This window comes from Balaenoptera physalus (genome assembly GCF_965194825.1).
Source record: "Balaenoptera physalus genome assembly, chromosome: 8".
In the NCBI taxonomy this organism is placed as follows: Eukaryota; Metazoa; Chordata; class Mammalia; order Artiodactyla; family Balaenopteridae; genus Balaenoptera; species Balaenoptera physalus.
The window spans coordinates 55,305,808-55,327,918 of record NC_138887.1 but is presented as its reverse complement, the minus strand read 5'-3'; the positions used below and the strand labels follow the sequence as shown (position 1 = coordinate 55,327,918).

General features: G+C 34.8%; 1 protein-coding gene across 2 annotated transcripts in view; it reads right to left on the bottom strand.

Moving 5' to 3' along the window:
* Positions 1-22,111, bottom strand: part of AGMO (alkylglycerol monooxygenase) — a 380,917-nt gene that overhangs the window by 200,245 nt on the left and 158,561 nt on the right. For both annotated transcript variants that reach the window (XM_082472754.1, XM_082472755.1), the window contains one exon: positions 10,216-10,311. In XM_082472754.1, the coding sequence (XP_082328880.1) occupies positions 10,216-10,311 (96 nt within the window). The remainder of the gene's footprint in view (positions 1-10,215; positions 10,312-22,111) is intronic.

Sequence of the window (22,111 nt, the reverse complement as noted above, 5' to 3'; positions counted from 1 at the left end):
AGACACCAAAAGCAACTGAACTATGAACCTGCAGCCTGTGAAAAGGAGACCCCAAACACAGTAAGTTAAACAAAATGAGAAGACAGAGAAATACACAGCAGATGAAGGAGCAAGGTAAAAACCCACCAGATCAAACAAATGAAGAGGAAATAGGCAGTCTACCTGGAAAAGAAATCAGAGTAATGATAGTAAAGATGATCCAAAATCTTGGAAATAGAATGGAGAAAATACAAGAAACATTTAACAAGGAACTAGAAGAACTAAAGAGCAAACAGACAATGATGAACAACAAAATAAATGAAATTAAAAATTCTCTAGAAGGAATCAATAGCAGAATAAATGAGGCAGAAGAACAGATAAGTGACCTGGAAGATAAAATATTGGAAATAACTACCGCAGAGCAGAATAAAGAAAATAGAATGAAAAGAATTGAGGACAGTCTAAGAGACCTCTGGAACAACATTAAATGCACCAACATTCGAATTATACAGGAGAAGAGAAAAAGAAAGGGTCTGAGAAAATATTTGAAGAGATTATAGTTGAAAACTTCCCTAACATGGGAAAGGAAATAGTCGATCAAGTCCAGGAAACACAGAGAGTCCCATACAGGATAAACCCAAGGAGAAACACGTCAAGACACATATTAATCAAACTTTGAAAAATTAAATACAAAGAAAAAATATTAAAAGCAGCAAGGGGAAAGCAACAAAAAACATACAAGGGAATCCCCACAAAGTTAACAGCTGATCTTTCAGCAGCAATTCTGCAAGCCAGAAGGGTGTGGCAGGACATATTTAAACTGAAGAAAGGGAAAAACCTACAACCAAGATTACCCTACCCAGCAAGGATCTCATTCAGCTTCGATGGAGAAAGTGAAACTTTTACAGGCAAGCAAAAGTTAAGAGAATTCAGCACCACCAAACCAGCTTTACAACAAATACTAAAGGAAACACAAGGAAACACTAGGCAGGAAACACAAGGAAAGGAAAAGACCTGCAAAAACAAACCGAAAAGAATTAAGAAAATGATAATAGGAACATACAAATTGATAATTACCTTAAATGTGAATGGATTAAATGCTCCAACCAAAAGACATAGACTGGCTGAATGGATACAGATACAAGACCCATATATATGCTGTCTACAAGAGACCCCCTTCAGATCTAGGGACACATACAGACTGAAAGTGAGGGGATGGAAAAAGATATTCCATGCAAATGGAAATCAAAAAAAAGCTGGAGTAGCAACTCTCATAGCAGACAAAATAGACTTTAAAATAAAGACTATTACAAGAGACAGATACTACATAATGATCAAGGGATCAATCTAAGAAGATATAACAATTGTATATATTTATGCACCCAACATAGGAGCAACTCAATACATAAGGAAAATGTTAACAGCCATAAAAGGGGAAATCAACAGTAACACAATAGTAGTAGGAGACTTTAACACCCCACTTTCACCAATGGACAGATCATTCAAAATGAAAACAAATGAGGAAACACAAGCTTTAAATGACAAATTAAACAAGATGCACTTAATTGATATTTATAGGACATTCCATCCAAAAACAACAGAATACACTTTCTTCTCAAATGCACATGGAACATTCTCCAGGCTAAATCATACCTTGGGTCACAAATAGACCCTGGTAAATTTAAGAAAATTGAAATCTTATAAAGTATCTTTTCCAACCACAACTTTTGAGACAAGATATCAATTACATGAAAAAAACTAAAAAATATAAACACACGGAGGCTAAACAATACGTTACTAAATAAACAAGAGATCACTGAAGAAATCAAAGAGGAAATCAAAAATACCTAGAAACAAATGACAGTGAAAACATGACGACCCAAAGCCTATAGGATGCAGCAACAGCAGTTATAAGAGGGAAGTTTATTACAATCCTGTCTCAAGAAACAAGAAAAATCTCAGATAAACAACCTAACCTTACATCTAAAGCAGTTAGAGAAAGATGAACAAAAAACCCACAAAGTTAGCAGAGGGAAAGAAATCATAAGATCAGATCAGAAATAAATGAAACAGAAATGAAGGAAACAATGGCAAAGATCAATAAAACTAAAATCTGGTTCTTTGAAAAGATAAAAATATTGATAAACCATTAGCTAGACTCACCAAGAAAAAAAGGGAAAAGACTCAAATCAAAAGAATTAGAAATGAAAAAGAAGTAACCACTGACACTGCAGAAATACAAAGGATCATGAGACATTACTACAAGCAACTATATGTCAATAAAATGGACAACCTGGAAGAAATGGACAAATTCTTAGAAAAGCACAACCTTCCGAGACTGAACCAGGAAGAAATAGAAAATATAAACAGACCAATCACAAGCACTGACATTGAGACTGTGATTAAAAATCTTCCAACAAACAAAAGCCCAGGACCAGGTGGCTTCACAGGCGAATTCTATCAAACATTTAGAGAAGAGCTAACACCTATCCTTCTCAAACTCTTCCAAAATATAGCAGAGGGAGGAAAACGCCCAAACTCATTCTACGAGGCCACCATCACCCTGATACCAAAACCAGACAAAGATGTTATAAAAAAAGAAAACTACAGGCCAATATCACTGATGAACATCGATGCAGAAATCCTCAACAAAATACTAGAAAACAGAATCCAACAGAACATTAAAAGGATCATATACCATGATCTTGTGGGGTTTATCCCACGAATGCAAGGATTCTTCAATATACGCATATCAATCAATGTGATACACCATATTAACAATCTGAAGGATAAAAACCATATGATAATCTCAGTAGATGCAGAAAAAGCTTTCAACAAAATTCAACATGCATTTATGATAAAAACTCTCCAAAAAGCAGACATAGAGGAAACCTACCTCAACATAATAAAGGCCATATGTGACAAACCCACAGCCAACATCGTTCTCAATGGTGAAAAACTGAAACTATTTCCTCTAAGATCAGGAACAAGACAAGGTTGCCCACTCTCACCACTATTATTCAACATAGTTTTGGAAGTTTTAGCCACAGCAATCAGAGAAGAAACAGAAAAGGAATCCAAATCAAAAAAGAAAAAGTAAAACTGTCACTGTTTGCAGATGACATGATACTGTACATAGAGAATCCTAAAGATGCTACCAGAGAACTACTAGAGCTAATCAATGAATTTGGTAAACCTGCAGGATACAAAATTAATGCAGAGAAATCTCCTGCATTCCTATACACTAATGATGAACAATCTGAAAGAGACATTAAGGAAACACTCCCATTTACCACTGCAACAAAAAGAATAAAATACCTAGGAATAAACCTACCTAAGGAGACAAAAGACCTGTATGCAGAAAACTATAAGACACTGATGAAAGAAACTAAAGCTGATACAAACAGATGGAGAGATATACCATGTTCTTGGATTGGAAGAATCAACATTGTGAAAATGACTCTACTACCCAAAACAATCTACAGATTCAATGCAATCCCTATCAAACTACCACTGGCATTTTTCACAGAACTAAAACAAAATGTTTCACAATTTGTATGGAAACACAAAAGACCCCAAATAGCCAAAGCAATCGTGAGAAAGAAAAACGGAGCTGGAAGAATCAGGCTCCCGAACTTCAGACTATACTAGAAAGTTACAGTAATCAAGACAGTATGGTACTGGCACAAAAACAGAAATATAGATCTATGGAAAAGGATAGAAAGCCCAGAGATAAACCCACACACATATGGTCACCCTGTGTTTAAAAGGAGGCAAAAATATACAATGGAGAAAAGACAGCCTCTTCAATAAGTGGTGCAGGGAAAACTGGACAGCTACATGTAAAAGAATGAAATGAGAACACTCCCTAACACCGTATACAAAAATAAACTCAAACTGGATTAAAGACCTAAATGTAAGGCCAGACACTATCAAACTCTTACAGGAAAAAATAGGCAGAACACTCTATGACATAAATCACAGTAAGACCCTTTTAGACCTGCCTCCTAGAGCAATGGAAATAAAAACAAAAATAAACAAATGGGACCTAATGAAACTTAAAAGCTTTTGCACAGTCAAGGAAACCATAAACAAGATGAAAAGACAACCCTCAGAATGGGAGAAAATATTTGTAAACAAAGCAACAGACAAAGGATTAATCTCCAAAATATACAAGCAGCTCATGCAGCTGAATATCAAAAAAACAAACAACCCAATCCATAAATGGGCAGAAGATATAAATAGACATTTCTCCAAAGAAGATATTCAGATTGCCAACAAAGACGTGAAAGGATGCTCAACATCACTAATCATTACAGAAATGCAAATCAAAACTACAGTGAGGTATCACCTCACACCGGTCAGAATGGCCATCATCAAAAAATCTACAAACAGTAAATGCTGGAGAGGGTGTCGAGAAAAGGGAATCCTCTTGCACAGTTGGAGGGAATGTAAATTGATACAGCCACTATGGAGAACAATATGGAGGTTCCTTAAAAAACTAAAAATAGAACTACCATATGACCCAGCAATCCCACTACTGGGCATATACCCTGAGAAAACCATAATTCAAAAAGAGACATGTTCCACAATGTTCATTGCAGCACTATTTACAATAGCCAGGACATGGAAGCAACCTAAACGTCCATCGACAGATGAATGGATAAAGAAGATGTGGCACATATATACAATGGAATATTACTCAGCCATAAAAAGAAATGAAACTGAACTATTTGCAGTGAGGTGGATGGACCTAGAGTCTGCCATACAGAGTAAAGTAAGTCAGAAAGAGAAAAACAAATACTGTATGCCAACACATATATATGGAATCTAAAAAAAAACAATGGTTCTGATGAACCTAGGGGCAGGACAGGAATAAAGACACAGAAGTAGAGAATGGACTTGAGGACATGGGGAGGGAGAAGGGTAAGCTGGGACGAAGTTGGAGAGCAGCATTGATGTATATACACTACCAAATGTAAAATAGATAGCTAGTGGGAAGCAGCTGCATAGCACAGGGAGATCAGCTCAGTGCTTTGTGACCACCTAGAGGGGTGGGATAGGGAGGGTGGGAGAGAGATGCAAGAGGGAGGGGATATATGTATACATATAGCTGATTCACTTTAATACCAAGTATTACCAAGTTATACAGCAGAAACTAACCCAACAGGTAAAGCAATTATACTCCAATAAAGATGTTAAAAAAGAAAAGAAAAAGAAAAATGAAGGGTGATAATAGAAAAAAGGGCTTCCCTTGTGGCGCAGTGGTTAAGAATCTGCCTGCCAATGCAGGGGACACGGGTTTGATCCCTGGCCCAGGAAGATCCCACATGCGGTGGAGCAACTAAGCCCGTGCACCACAACTACTGAGCCTGCACTCTAGCGTCCGTGAGCCACAACTACTGAGCCCACGTGCCACAACTACTGAAGCTCCCGTGCCTAGAGCCTGCGATCTGCAACAAGAGAAGTCACGACAATGAGAAGCCCGCACACTGCAACGAAGAATAGCCCATTCGCCGCAACTAGAGAAAGCCCGCGCACAGCAACGAAGACCCAACACAGCCAAAAATGAAAACAAATAAATTAATTAATTAAAGAAAAAAACCCTAAAAAATAAAACAAAAACAAAAAAAGACAGGCCTTGTCTTAATATTAAAGACCACCAAAGATAAGGTATATGCCCCAGGACTAAAGACAGTACTAAAAGACAGATGTCCTGTCAAAGTGTACATCAAAGCCTCCAAAAACACAAGACAGTCAGCTAATTATTCTGCTGTCTCCTATAATAAAAAATAAATAAATGGTCAGAGAAACAGAAAAGAATCTAGAGTCCCTACAACAAGTTTTCCATAAAGATTGGCTAGTAATAATTTACTAAATATACAAAGAAGACAAAAAAAGTGATCCATATTGAGGAAAAAAAAAAGCCAATTGAAGTGCAAACGACTTGCGCATGACTCAGATGTTGGAATTAGCAAACCAGAATTTAAACGTAATTATTATAATTAAGACTTAAAGGAAAAGATAGTCATAATAGGTGACAATTTCAGCAGAGAAATAAAAATTCTAAAACTTAAAGCATAATATCTGATGTGAGAAATCCACCTAGTGGGCTTAAAAGCAGATTGGTAAGAGCAAGTAAAATGGTAAACGAACCTGAAGACAAATTAATCGAAATTATCCAATCTAAATAAGAAAAAAAAGTGAAATTTAAAAAATTATGGAGCATTATTGATCTGTGAGTCAACATCAAGTAGTCTAATAAACATGTATTTAGAGTCCCAAGAGAGGAAAGAGAGAAAGGTATAGATATAATCTTTAAGGAAATAATGGCCAGAATTTTCTTCCAAAATTTGATTTAAAATACACCGTCTGTGAACTCTAACCAGTAAAGCAAGAAAAATAAATAAATAACATAAATACAGGAAAGAAAGAAATAAAAGGCCATAAAATCATACATGGGAGACATCCTAGAGAATTTTCAATTAGTTTACAACTTGTACAAAAAATTCTTCTTATAAAGATATAGTAATCTATAAAGTGAGGGATTTGTATAAAAGGAGACAAATAAATCAATGAAAGAGAAGTCTAAAATTAGATCCAACCACGTATATGGTCAATTTCTTTTCAACGAAGAACCCAAATAACTCAATGGATAGAAGAAAGTCTCCACAACAAATAGTGCTGGAGTAAGAGGATGTGTGCATAGAGATAATGAATTTTGACCCCCACCAAATGCCATTCACAAAAATTTGTTCCAATATTACAGACCCAAAGAGAAAATTAAAGTTCAAAAACTTCCAAAAGAAATCCTAAGGTAATTTATTTGAAAGTTTGTGATAGTCAAATATTTCTTAGAAAAAAATACAACGAAACTAACCATAAAATTTTTAAATGATAAATTAATCTTCAAAATTTAATATTTCTTTTCATGAAAAGTCATCAGAAAGAAAATAAAACAGCATGCTACAAGCTGAGGGAACATATTTAAAATACATATATTTGACATATCTAGAATCTATAAAGAATTTCAACAAATCAATTAGGCAAACAACTTAAGAAAAAATAAGAGTTTGAACAGACAGTTCATTAAAGCAAATGTATCAGTGTCCAATAAATACATGTAATACTGTTCAACATCGTTAGTTATTAGGGAAATATTACCACCAAAAGATAGCTCTTAACCCACATTAGACTGGGTAAAATTAATGTTAACATTTCATTGTAATCCTATCTCCCAGCCATCCCAAATATCCCTCCCCTGGGAAAACACTTGGTTACCCACGTGTATTTCTAGAGTCATTTTAGGCATATGTGAACACATAAAACATAGAGCTGTTTTCTTTTTTAACATATAAATATTAGTATACACTATACCCTGTTATGTAACTTGATTTATTTGGAGATCCGTCCATATTAGTACATAAAGAGATCACTCATGTTTGTAACTGAAAATAATGTTCCATGTAGAAGCTTCAGTTTAACACTATAAAAATCATCGAATCATGTGGTTCAAATCTTCAATACCAAGTAATTATTTTTATATTTCTTTGCTCAAGCATCATCTGATATGTATATGAACAATATGTTAGCAAATTTAAGTTAAATCAAAGGTAGCAGATAAAGTTACTACCGTTACTGTATTATCTAAATCAGCTAACACCCAAATATCATCTAATATCTTAAAAAATAATTCCAATATTCCATAGTTACTAAGTTTAAAACATGTATTAAATAAATATTTTTCTAATTACATTTAGCAAACTCACAAGAAAACTGTACAATTGACTATGGACTGCAGACACTTTAGATGAATGAACAATAAACAAAAACGTTGTCATAAAAATTAAGCAACAGTGTACAGTTTTAAGCAGACTGTTTTGTAACTTTCAAAAAAAGGAAGAGATAGATGCTATTGTTTCTTCATTGAAGTAATGCAAAACTAATCAGAAAATTTCATTATAAACTCTTTAGTTCGTTATATGACCTACTTTATCTCTCATTTACAATCTGTCAAAAACATGTTTTTAGTGTTTTTTTTTGTCCTCTTGTCTTCATCTGATTGAAGTGAATAAACTTTTCTTCACTTTTAGAAAATCGTACTTCCTTTAGGCCAGATTCCCCTCAGAGTGAAAAGTGATTTTATGGATGTCAGCAGAAGTGAAATAACTGTAAGAAATCAAACCTCCATTCAGGTATGTACAGGGCTCTTTGGTCAACACTGCCACATCTATGGCTCACATATTGTTTCTGTGAATGGAGACCCAAGTATGATGCCTGAAATTAAACAGTGCCAAAGTGGCCTAAAGGAGCTAACATATTTTAGAGTCACAAAGTGGGTATTTTTCTAGGCTGAAGGCCACTGTTTTCAGTTTTTATTTTTTATTTCTTAATCTAATATGTATTAATCTCTAAAAATCAGGGCAAAAGCATGATAATATTTTTTTTTCTTTTAAAAAGGTTAAGTCTTCTCCTCACTCCAGTTCTTTATATCACTTGCTCCTCTCTCCAGAAGCAGCCACTGCTACAAATCTCTTGGCTCTACTTCCTGAGTGGTTCTGTTATTAGTAAACAAATGGTAGTATGCTGTCTATAATAATTAATGTAATTAAGTACACAGCTGTGAAAATTTTAGAAATGTACTCACAGCTAATGTATAATTTAAAATTCCAAGAATCAAACTTTAATTTCTGAAGGTATGCTCTTACTTCTGTGATGCTGAACTGTAGTAACTATACCCGTACGGTACTTGCAAAAGTCTAAAGTACAACACAAGTGAGAGGCTCTAATGCATTGCTTTCAAGTTAGAATGAAGCCACATGGAGCTTCTGAGCTTAAAAGAAATGTCTGACCACTGGCTTTCCTCTACTCCCTGTTTACTTCTTAGGATAGAACTCAAGCCCTGGCTCATGGACTTCTCGGAGGGCCACAGGAAAAGGCGAAAGTTACTTAGGCACCATTATTCTGTATCCAGACTAATACCAGACCCAACACATGGCATGACCTGGAGCAGAGCTGCTATAAAAATGTATTTCTCCTTTAACCCCTCCATGTAAATCATCAGAAAGCTTCCCTCCACTGATTTAAACAAATTTGTCTTTGACCTCTAGAGTCAGAATTGGCCTCAACAACTCTTTCAGATGGTTGTAGTATTGACTGTTTGATGTATGTCAGCTACCATAAAATGCAATACTATTTCATGACAGATCTTCAAATAATGCCAGGTACGTCCAAAGTCATGGTAACAGTCTCTTTATTCCAAGTAAATCAGTAGCATGAAATACTGCAGATTAATGAAATAATGCACTTTGTTGTATCAAGCTTTGGCATCTAATGCAGCTGTGATTTGTGGTAGTGTTCAACCAGTTGCAACACCTGTCAGCATGCTTCCTCTAGAACTTCAAAAGGCTTCCGATAAATACCAAATGCTTGAAAGGGTTCTAATGTGCATAAGTAAGAATTTTTCAGGGTCTGTGATTTTTGGTATTTAACAACCAGATCAGTATAATAGTTCATAAAACAATCAGTTGCTTAATGATCTATCTGCAAACATTCAAGTCCGACAATTTGAAATACCGCAGAAGACCCAAGAAATTATATTTGTTCACTTTTCTGGAAGAAAAAACGTATTGAAACTCTTTAACTAAAACCTAAACTCTAAAACTAGAGAAAGATTTCCAATCAAAAAATATTTAGATAATTTCTTTAAGCATTAAATGTTTTTCAAGGAGTTTTCAAGCAGTTTCCACCGATTGATATATATATGTATATATAAATTAAAATGTATAAACATTATATATCTTATATAATTAAATATTGTTCATTATATAACAATAGATTATATTATACATACAAATTATTATAACTAGTATATATATAAACAAAATATTCACAAATATATACATATATATAAATTTATATCTCTAAATTGAAATGAATTTCAATATCTTTATGTTTAATAAGCTGTAATACAGGAAGATATTGTATTCAGTACAGTATTAAAACATTTTGGTACTTAACAGTTCAAAAATTATTTTATTTAATTGAGACCAACTGGCCTCATTGCTTCTTATAAACGTTGCAATATATATTCAGTAAAAAGGAATAAAAATGAACACATGTTTCTCCTTAAAGAAGGCAGACAAAGGTTTTTCTTACACAATAAATCAGCTGCTAGTGGATTTCTAGGACATCGCTTTAGGCTATTTAGGTATAAAACTTAAGAAAAAAAATTACCTTTGTGTGGATCCAAAACTGGTAGAGGAGATTGAACTGAAGATGAACAGCATAGACTGAAGGTGGTATGAAGAGGGCCAGTGGAGAGTAGAATACCTGAAAGATTAAAACATTGTAAATTTGCATATAGGATTTCTCAACATACATATACTATTACTAATGATTCAATATTTTGAGTCTATCCTTCAGCAAATATGCCTTGTTTTTAGCAAATATATCTTATTCTGTACATTTTATTGCCATGTTTGACTTTGCAACATTAATTTTTCCACATGATGATAAAGTTATAGACATGTTGGAGCTAAGTCCACTGGACTTCTATTTCACATTTAATATTGTCTGGTTAACATAGCATACATTGTATGTTATTTCCTTAATCTTGAAAAGGTTGGGTGTATTTCCTGGAAGTAAAGAGGTTTTTTAATATATACAAAAATAGTCACTTTCTTTAAGTAAAAGAAATGTAGGAGCATGTGCCTTTATACCTTGACAGCTCCTAAACACTGTATTTTTACGGCATTCTGAGTAACAAAATGAAATTACAGTAAAAGACAGTAACTTCATATGAGAAGGGGAAAGAATACATTTTCCCTCTTAAATTTTGCTTTATTATTTTGTGGTTGACAATATCTCCTGATTTTTTTCAGAGTTAGTAAAGAAGGAGCTATGATATTGTGCCATTGTGGAAACAAGTTTTGAAGGTCCCTATTTTCTAACAGACGGAAATGTCTCTGCCTTGGGAAAACAACTTATTCGTAAACCACTGGTTAGAATCAACGAATAAGCACAATCTGCTGTGTTCTCCCAATGACTTTGATCCCCAAGAGTGGTTTCATGTTGTAAGAAAACTTTTTATTAAATGAAAAACTAAACAACAAAATAGGAATAAAAAGAATCTGACTTCCACTTTACATTTTGGGTTTTATAAAGTTAATATTTCCAAAAGATGAGATATTTTTAAAACATGTTTTCAGAATACTACAATTTTATTTCTGAATTATTTTAAAGCTTTTGTTCTCAATTAGGCCAAGTATCATTTCAGCAACGTTTAGTAATGAGGATATATTTGAAATCAGACATTTCCGTAAACTCTTATAGTTTTTGTTTCGAACTTTAAGTCATGAAAAATCTCAGCTGTCATCACAACAGGATCAGTTTCATTATTTATAAATTCATTATTAAGCAGTGGATTAGATCAGTGAACAACAAAAGAACACTGGGCTCTTACTCAAGACATTCCCTTTTAAGCCTTCATTCCACTACAGAACGGCTCTGTAATATTTACAAATTTCTTAAACTTCTCTAGGCTCCAGTTTCCTCAAATGAATGGTGAAGGAGAAGACCATCTGAAATCTAGCCATCTTTCTAGTTCCAAAAAATCTCTAATATTGTGATTTGATTTGAGGATATATTAATATAGTTCTCTTACAATAGGTGAAAAAAATATTTGAAACACATACATGACCAATGATTTAAGTATTTTAAGTTAAGGAATATTTTGGAAACTTTGAGATGTAAATAAAAATATAGAACAAACTTATCTTGATGCTTAATAAATAGTTCTATCTGGAAAAAGAGTGCATACAAGATGACTATTTATAGTTCATTATAATTTCTCAAAGTGTGAAGAAATAGTCCTTTGAGATAACAACAGCTATTATGGAAAAAGGTGTTCTATCATTAGATAAACTGTGAAGAGTTGCGTAAGGCAAATGAACTTTCTTTACCATAGAACTTTTCAGAGACTTTATCATGCTAGTACAAACCACAAGCCTGTTAGCCCATAGAACACTTTCTTAAGGAATTTCCCATAAGATTTCCTAAAAACGTATTTGATGAACCATGCTGTTGAATTGGAAGAATCAGTATTCTAATATGACCATATTACCCAAGGCAATATACAGATTCAATGCAATCTTTATCAAATTACGAATGGTATTTTTCACAAAACTGGAACAAAAAGTGTTTTAATTTGTATGGAAGCACAAAAGACCCCAAATAGCCAAAACAAGCTTGAGAAAGAAGAACGGAGCTGGAGGAACCATGCTGCCTGACTTCAGACTATACTACAAAACTACAGTAATCAAAACGGTATGGTACTGGCACAAAACCAAACACATAGATCAATAGAACAGGTTAGAAAGTCCAGAAATAAACCCACACACTTACAGTCAATTAATCTATGACAAAGAAGGCAAGAATATATAACGGAGAAAAGACAGTCTCTTCAATAACTGGTACTGGGAAAACTGGACAGCTACATGTAAAAGAAAAAAATTAGAACATTTTCTAACACCATATACAAAAATAATCTTAAAATGGATTAATGACTCAAATGTAAGACTGGATACTATAAAACTCCTAGAGGAAAACATAGGCAGAACACTCTTTGACATAAATCGCAGCAATATTTTTTTGAATACATCCCTAGAGTAATGGAAACAAAAGCAAAAATAAACAAATGGGACCTAATTAAACTTAAAAGCTTTTGCAGAGCAAAGGAAACCATAAACAAAAAGACAACATATGGAATGGAAGAAAATATTTGCAAATGATGCTACTGACAAGGGCTTAATTTCAAAAATATACAAACAGCTCATACAGCTCAATACCAAAAAAACAATCCAATCAAAAAATGGGCAGAAACAGACATTTCTCCAAAGAAGACATCCAGATGCCCAACAGGCACCTGAAAAGATGCTCAACATCACTAATTTATTAGAGAAGTGCAAATCAAAACTACAATGAGGTATGGCTTCACACTGCTCAGAATGACCATCATAAAAAACTCTAAAAATAATCAGTGCTGGAGAGGGTGTGGAGAAAAGGGAACCCTCCTACTCTGCTGGTGGGAATGTAAATTGGTGCAGCCACTGTGGAGAACAGTATGGAGGGTCCTTAAAAAGTAAAAATAGAGTTACCATATGATCCTGCAATCCCACTCCTGGGCATATAGCTGAAGAGAACTCTAATTTGAAAGATCCATACACCTCAATGTTCATAGCAGCACTATTTACAATAGCCAGGACATGGAAGCAACCTAAATGTCCATCGACAGATGAATGGATAAAGAAGATGTGGTATCTTGATACAATGGAATATTACTCAGCCATTAAAAAAGAATGAAATAATGCCATTGGCAGCAATATGGATGGACCTAGAGATTATCATACTAAGTAAAGTAAGTCAGACAGAGAAAGACAAATATCATATGATATCACTTATATGTGGAATAAAAAATATGATACAAATGAATTTCTTTACAAAACAGAAATCGACTCATAAGCATGGAAAACAAACTTATAATTACCAAAGGGAAAGAGGAGAGAGGGTTTGGATAAATTGGGATATTGGGATTAACAGATACACACTACTATATATAAAATAGATAAACAACAAGGATCTACTTTAGCACAGGGAACTATATTTGATATCTTGTAATAACCTATAATGGGGAAGAATGTGGAAAAGTATATATATATATGTGTGTATATATATATATACACATATATATATTAAACTGAATCACTTTGCTATACACCTGAAACATTATAAATCAACTATACTTCAATTTTAAAAAATTGATGAAACAATGTCTCAAATCTTACAAATCAGTAAATATAATGATGAACTTACAATTAGAAAAATGAACTCAGCATAAATTATAAAATATAAAATTTCTAATAAGAAATAAAGATATATGTCAGGGAGTAAGTCACATGAATCATATTAAAATTAATTTCTTGTGATTAATATAATACTATAAAAAGAGTCTAATGATACAATTAAGGTTCCAATTTCTAAAATTGAAATCAGCTTAGTAAATGTCATCTAGTTCTGAGAATTCTTCTTATCTTCTTCTCTACTTCCAAATCCTAACAGTTTTAAAAACTGGTTTAAGTGCCACTTCCATCATAAAGCTTCAGATGGTACTAATTTGTCAGAAGAAATTTCTCCTTCCTCAAACTTAAACTCTCAGTACCTGGGCCAGAGGATATTATACTGTTTCCCAAATATATCCATTTCTGCCATGCATTCAAACCCATGTTATTCTGACTCCAAGGCTCTTTAGCCTTAAATTACCCTATCTACCTTAGGTTATTTTATTATCTTTTGATAGAGGTCATATATAATAGGGTCATAAAGGAGAGAAACCACACAGATCTGTATGTGTGAGGAGAGAATGAGGATAGGCCTAGAGGTGACCTTAGGCTAATGGAGAGGAGATGAGTGGGTTTTATTCTGTTCATCAAGTACATGGGGCAGGCAGGGGTTGTATGAGGAAGCATCATGAAGCAAGAAGCAACATGGCCTTGAGGGGGAACTGTAAGTATTCTGGCCTGCAGAAGCCATTAGAGAATGGGCAGGAGATTGGGGGGAAGCGTGGAATTCATGGATAGATCTCAAGGAGTCTGTGAACCCCCTGGATAGGACTACAATAAAGTGTGAACTTGTATGTATGGGGGAATGTGTGATTTTCTAAAGAAACAATCTATAGCTTTCATCAGGAAGTCTCTGGGGAATCTGTGGCTCACCACAGCCAAACAAAAACAAAAGATAATTTAGACATTGGTCAAACCAGAGAGGGATCATTTTAATGCCATTCTAAGGAGATTGGATTTATCCTAGGCCAGGAGGGAGTAGTTAACATGTGATTTTTAAGCCTGTAAGAAATATAAAAGTGGTATGAAATCCTATTTGTATAGCCCAGTTAAAAATCTTGCACATTCACCACAGCAGTAGCCATGGGAATGGAGAGGCAAAATATATACAAGAGATCAATGGATTTGGTAACTATTTAAACATAGGAGATGAGAGAAACAGAGGAGAATTAGAAGACACCCAGATACCTGGCTTGTGTGAAAGGTGATGTTGTTCACCAAGATGATGAATAGGAGGAAGAGTAGATTTATAAAGTTCATCTTAAGGTATATTGTGTTGAAGCCCTTGAGGAATATTCCAAGAAAGCTGTTGAGGAAGCAAATATGTCCTGCAAATATCAACTCAACTAAAAAACAACACTGGATTTGCAGTTATGGACCAGTGGAGCAGGTAGGCCTCGAATGCAAACCTCAGTAAGTTGAAGAATCATTCAAAGGAGGTGATGAAACAGAGGTAGGTTTGATTTACTTCTCTCTTTCTCCAAGAACAAGGAAGGAGAGAGCTGGAGGTATTTCTTGAATAGAACATACGGATGAGGGAGGAGACATTGTGTGTGTGGGGTGTGTGTGTGTGTGTGTGTTTTAATGTGAGAGACATGAATATATTTATGGTACATTCAGAAGGAGCCAGTTGAGAGGAAGAGGGACAAATGCCAGGAGTCATTGACAGGACAAAGTCCAACAGAGGAACACAGTAGGACCAATGTCACCAATCTAAGGATTAGACCTACTGAAGAGAGGTGAACATTTTCTGCAAAACTAAAGTATATGCAGTAGGTCCTTGTTGGTTATCTATGAACCTAAATGGGAAAAGAACTTGAAAAAGAATAGATACATGTATAACTGAATCACTTTGCTGTATGCCTGAAACAAACACAACATTGTTAATCAACTATACTCCAATATAATGTAAAATTTTTTTAATTAAATTAAATTAAAAAAAATTTTTTAAGTATATGTACTTGTGAATTCACAAATCTTCATGAAAATATCTGAACAGAAATAGAGAGAGGGAAAAGCAGAACAACTCATTTCTCTGTGAAGTTTTAAATTCATTTATTGGCTGACAAATAGGGGCAGCAGTGGAAAGATCTTGAGGAGACTGAGGAATTTTAGAAAGGCTTCTCCCAGGTAGGGGAGAGGCTCATGCTTATGGCTTGGTGAGCAGCACCTACAGCTCATTTGGGTTTGGAAGCCATTCGTGGAGGGGCACCAAACTCCCAGCTGGTGATGGAGGACATCCATGGCGCTCAGCAAGCTGGGTGTGGGAGTGAAGCAGGTGAGTAACCAGATTCAAGCAAGGCTTGGGGACTTAAGGGCAGATGTAGCAGAGGGAGGTAGCCTGTGCTTGCTAGAGTCACGGGCATTAAGCATCTTAGGTTAGGTGAAGTAGGAAGGAAAGCCACGAGGAATGACAAGTTGGGAGAAGAAGCAGGGGTTGACAGAGGAGAGCTGTCCTTGAATAAGCTGTAAGCAAAATGGTTGAAGCTCAAGGGTATAATTACTTTGAAAGAAATATTAAAAAAAAAAAATCTTTTGACCTCCAGATTCATGTCTACTTTATTTTAATAAAGTAGTTTAACCTAATATCTGCACTTCTAAGATTCTTGTTTATTTTTGTAATACTTTACAGACATTTTCCTTGAGAACTGAGAAACTAAAGATTGAATAATTCCTTAAGTCTGTGATTAGCAATGACACAGAGCCAATTCCTCTGATTGCAGGAAGAGTACTGATCTCCGTCCTTAAAACGTATCTACTTAAATTGTTATGTTTGGAGAAAGTGTTTGGGTTTCCACTTAGAAAGTCTTCTTTAAGAAGTCTGGGCCCACCCTTCTGTTCCCATTTCTGTGCTCTTAGCCATTTCCCTTTTCCCCATTCCGCCTTCTTATACTTCCTGTATTCTAGCCATACTCATACTGTGATGGGTTGAATTATGTCCCCTAAAAAGGGAAGATTTGGACACAGAGACAGACATGAACCCAGGAACAACTTCAAGTGAAGAGGGAGGCAGTGATCGGAGTGATATATCTACAACACAAGGAACACCAAAAACTGCCAGCAAACCACACGAAGCTGTGGATCTGATGCTTTCTCACAGCCCTCAGAAGGAAGCAATCCTGCCGATACCTTGATCTTAGATTTCTAGCCTCCAGAACTGTGAGACAATACACTTCAGGTGTTCTAAGTCACAGTTTTTGGTACTTCGTTAGGGCAGTTCTAAGAAAATAATACACATACCATACATGTTACTTGCCATTCCCTACGTTTATCATATTTGTTCATAATTTTGTGTTTTCACAGACATTCTCCTACATAATGTTCCACTTACAACCATATTCATGGCAAAATTTTTTTCTTCTTACAGGTTGGTCTCAAGCCTCGTTTCTTCTGTGATGCTCCACTTGACCCTCCTTGGTTCTCAGAACAGACATGTCTCTCTAAATCCTTAACAATTTGTATTACAATGGCTGTAGACTTGATTAATCCCTCCAAGGAAAGCAATCACCTTAAGAACAAAAGCTCATGTCTTACTTCTCTTCATATCCCCAACCTCTGCCACCATGAAGACCTCTGTCAGTCAAAAGTTATATAGAAAAAAACATGAGTGGATGCGCTTCTCAAAACAAGAAAAATAACATGTAAAGGGAGTGTTTTAGCCGCTTGAACATTTTTTTAAAATGCCAATAAGATATTGCTGTTTTATGTAGAGGTCTTCACTATGATTCCCCTTATTTATCCTTCATTATAAGGACTACAAGTGACTATCAGATTTCTGTAAAGAAAAATATCAAAAATCAGGGGAAAATTTTATTTTTACCAAATTTCAAAATGGCTTGGTAAGCACCAGAATAGTTCCATTTTGCTGATCTGTGCTAGAATCAAGGATCTAAAACTGGTCAACACACAAACTGGCAAAGTGCTTCATTTATTTAATGTATGGACATAAACTTTGTCTTACTAATGTCTTTGAATGGAGGTTGAGGGTGGTGAAAGGATACCTTGGAGTTCTGAGGCAAGGTCCTGAGAGAAGTTTTGTTTTTTTTACTTCATGGGGGGCTCAAGGCATGTTTTCCTTCTGTGACATAAGAGTTGTGAGAATTTTATCCCCACTGTATTTGACTGCGTTACATCAAAGTTGTTAGTTTCTTGTGTCTTTATTTGTTCGCATTTATCTTTATATAACTCCAACTCCCATATATTGAAAAATAGTCTTTGCTTATGTAGTTTGGCAGAGAGTATGTCGTAATAAAAAGATCTGAGATTTCACTAAAAGTTCCTCTGTGGTTTTATGTGTAATATAAAAACAATATTATACATGTGAATCATACTTGATATAGTTCAAAGAATTCACACACTCATTATTTAAGGTGATCTTCCAATAACAATATGAGAAGGCAGAGCAAATATTAATGCCTAATTTCATGTTCAAAATCACTAAGATTCAAACATTACTTAATTGGTTCAGGGTAGCAAATCTAGCTAATAACTGATCTAAGGCTGGGACCCAGACTTCTTTCTTCCAAGTGAATTGTTCTCTACTGTTTCCTCAATGAAATTAATATGAATTTTGAAATTATTATGCTCAAAAATAATATCATCATACATTTACATATTCCCTAACTTATAGATATAAAGGTTTTCACAAATTGATATTTTAACTGTATGTCTTTCCTCTGATACTGGTTAAAATTTACTTCTTTTTAGATTGCTAATATGCTCTAAACATATTTTACTAATTCTTGTAATACTGATAATACCAACCTAAAAAACAAATACCTCTGAGAGATACTACAGAGTTAAAAAAAATTTACATAACCCAGTCATTTAAACTAACTGTTTATCATTTTTTACTGCTTTTAAAAGAAATACTCATCTACTGAAATGTAGATAGCTTACTATTTCCCATTCAATAGCTTCATATGTTATGCAAATATGTTAAAATATATTTTATTCCAAAAAGTAATTAAGTTACTCACCCCGTGCTCTAATTTTTTGAGGATCTGTTAGATCATAAACATTTAAATGAATGACAGATTTAAATTATTTCACACACTGGTCTTACCCTAGGTAACTAAAAAAATAATTTCTTTGACAACTATTAAACTTTTTGTTTCATTCATTCATGTTATGTGCATTTATTAAGCACTGACTGCATGAGGCATTTTATACATGCTAAGTATGTAACAGTGAAAAAATAGAAGTACGTTCATTTCCTTCAAAGTTTACATGCTGGTGTGAAAGACAACAATGCAAATAAGTATTATAATAGAGATATGCAAGGCTTTATGGGAGGACAGAAAGAAAGAAAAAAAAGTGACCTGGGGGAAGTTAGGAAGGTGTCTGTAAAAGAGAAATGAATTGAATCTTGAAGGATATAACAATCAGAGGTAAAGCATAAATAACTTTCTAGGCAGAGATAACTGCATGTTCAATAAAATACCAAGGCATTATGTCATGGTAGATTTAGAGAATTGAAAATTAATTGTTAAACTGGATGGGGTGACAATGGCGGAGAGCAGAAGATGAGATTGGAAAGAGGTTGGATCAGGTTTAGACCAGCTCTGCCTGTGATAAGGACTCTATGAGGTTCCTTTGTAACAGCTGTAAAGGAGTTTAGCTTGTTCAGAGCTGACATTTTGGAAAGTGAGTGTTGGATTGAGAGATTAAGAATGGAAACATAGTTACTTTAGAACAACAGCCAGTTTAAAAATAGCATGGCTGAATCATTGTTCTTTATGATACTCTAGGGGGTTCCAGGAATCAATGTCTATTGTTAATGGCTAGATCTAAGTTGCTTTTTTCTAGAGTTGGTGTATGATCTACAGTGGCTCTGAGTTTGAAAATGCAGGTATGGACATGTAGTTCTATCTTTTAATGAACTATTTGTTTTATAATAGTTTTATACTTGCAAAAGGGTTGCAAAGATAATATAGGAAGTTGCCACATTACCTCCCCTACTCCCCCCAGTCTCTCTATTGTTAACATATTACTAAGCTGCATTGAAACAACTAAGGAAGTGACAGTGGTACATTACTTTTAACTAAACTCCACTAAACTCTACACCTTATTTAGATTTCATTAGTTCTGTTTTTCTTCCCCCCTAATATTCTTTTTCTGCTTTAGGATCCATCTAGGATAAAACATTACATTTAGTTTTGTATCTTATAGTCTCCTCTGATCTGTGACAGTTTCTCAGACATTCTCTGTGTCTCATAACCTTTACACTTCCGAGTACTGGTTAGGTATTTTGTAGAATGTCACTCAATTTGGGTTTGGCACATGTCTTTTCTTATGGTTAGACTGGGGTTATGGGTTTTGGTGACAAAGACCACAGGGGTGAAGGTCCATTCCCATGTATCTTGTCATAGGGTACATACTACCAACAGCATATTTTTATCACATCTTATTAAAGGGTACCTGCTACCAATACAACCTCACGGATGATGTAAACTTTGACCTGTGATTTATTGTGTTTGCTAAGTTTCTCCACTCTAAAGTTAAACTTCCACTTCCACCCCACCGTTTGTCCCTTTCCATACTCTATTCTTTGTGAAGGAGTTACTAAAGTAGAGTCCACACTCAAAGGGCAATGGTAAAGGAGGCACTAATCTCCATTTCCTGGATGGGGGCAGTACCTACATATACAATTTGAAATTCTCTTGAAATTCTTTAGGGGATTTTGCTTCCCATTTATTTGTTCCTATTTTTTTATGTATTTAATCATTTATCTATGTCAATGTGGACTGATTTCAAAGATATTTATTTTATACTTTGGATTATAACTTCACACTATGTTATATATTTTGTTGTTCAAACTGTTCAACATTTTGGCCATTGGGAGCTCTTTCAAATTGGCTCCTGTAACCCTTTGACTTATCCCATTCTTTTATTTTTTGAGCACTTCTATAACTATGTTTTGAATGTAAAGCTGTAGCATTCAGATATTTTATTTACAAAGTTGGAAGAAACTGAGAAGTTAACCCTGATCCTATTATATATTACATAATATTCATGGGTCTAGACACATTTTATTATCTGCAAAGTGGAGAGACTATCATGTTTAAGGCATTATATTAATTAAGATGTATAATAAAAGACTGAAGTAGTAAGCAAAACCATATATTTAATTATATAATGAATAAGCTTCACTTAAAAAGGCTCTCCCAAAAGGGGCAATATAGGGATAGGGGATTAAGAGGTATAAACTATAATGTACAAAATAAACTACAAGGATATATTGTACAATACTGTTTTGCTGAAAGCCTGCTTTCTGTTTCAAGGTTCTTTGGATTCGCTGGCAAAATAACCACTCGTCTCACACAACTGAGCAGATTTAATTAATTTTTTAATAGAAGGTTATTTAACTTAATTTCAATATACAGTCATTAGAAGGGGATGAATAAAAGTATTAGAGACACATAACAGAGTATATATCACCCGATTGGGCCGACACCTACATCCAGATTCAAATAGCAGCTGGGAAGTCCCAAGTAACAGCAAGCTGGAGTCCCAGTTGGGAAGGGTCCCGGGCGGTGCATCCACCCCACAGGTGAGACTTCAGTTTGCCACTCAAAGGAGCCCAGTTTTTAGCACCAGGCCGCATGCTGATAACAATCAGCCTACATGCAAGTTTGCAGCTCTGGTTATTGTCATAAATGCCTTGGTCTTAACTCATAAGTCTTGGAATGTTCTTGATCCCCAGGGGCTGGCCAGACCCTCAAGGTGCAAGAAGTCCCAGGACTTACTCTCTGTCTTATCTAGTGGTTTACAATGTGTGCTGGTGCCACCCCTTTGGCCTGGGTGTAGCTCAGCAGTTTGGCATGCAGCCAGCTTTAGTGTCATTGTCAGGTCAGAGAGAGGCCTAGTGCAGCCTCTGAAGCCTGAACACGACTACTTTACTAGCTTCCCCAACAAATACAGGGAATATAGCCAACATTTTATAATAACTATAAATGAAGTATAACCTTTACAAATTGTGAATCACTATTTTGTATATCTGTAACATATAATATTGTACATTGAGTACACTTCAATAAAAAATAAATCAGTAATTTGGGGAAAAAAAGGTACTCCACTAATTGTAGCTCTTTGGGGGTAAGTAAAGTTAAATCATCTAAAACTGGATTTAAAAAAATGCAAAAAGTATGGTTATAAATTCTCATCTTTAACTACTTTAAATGACAGGCCTGCCACCCTAATTTTCATAGTAATGTCAAAGAAAAGCACTCTGA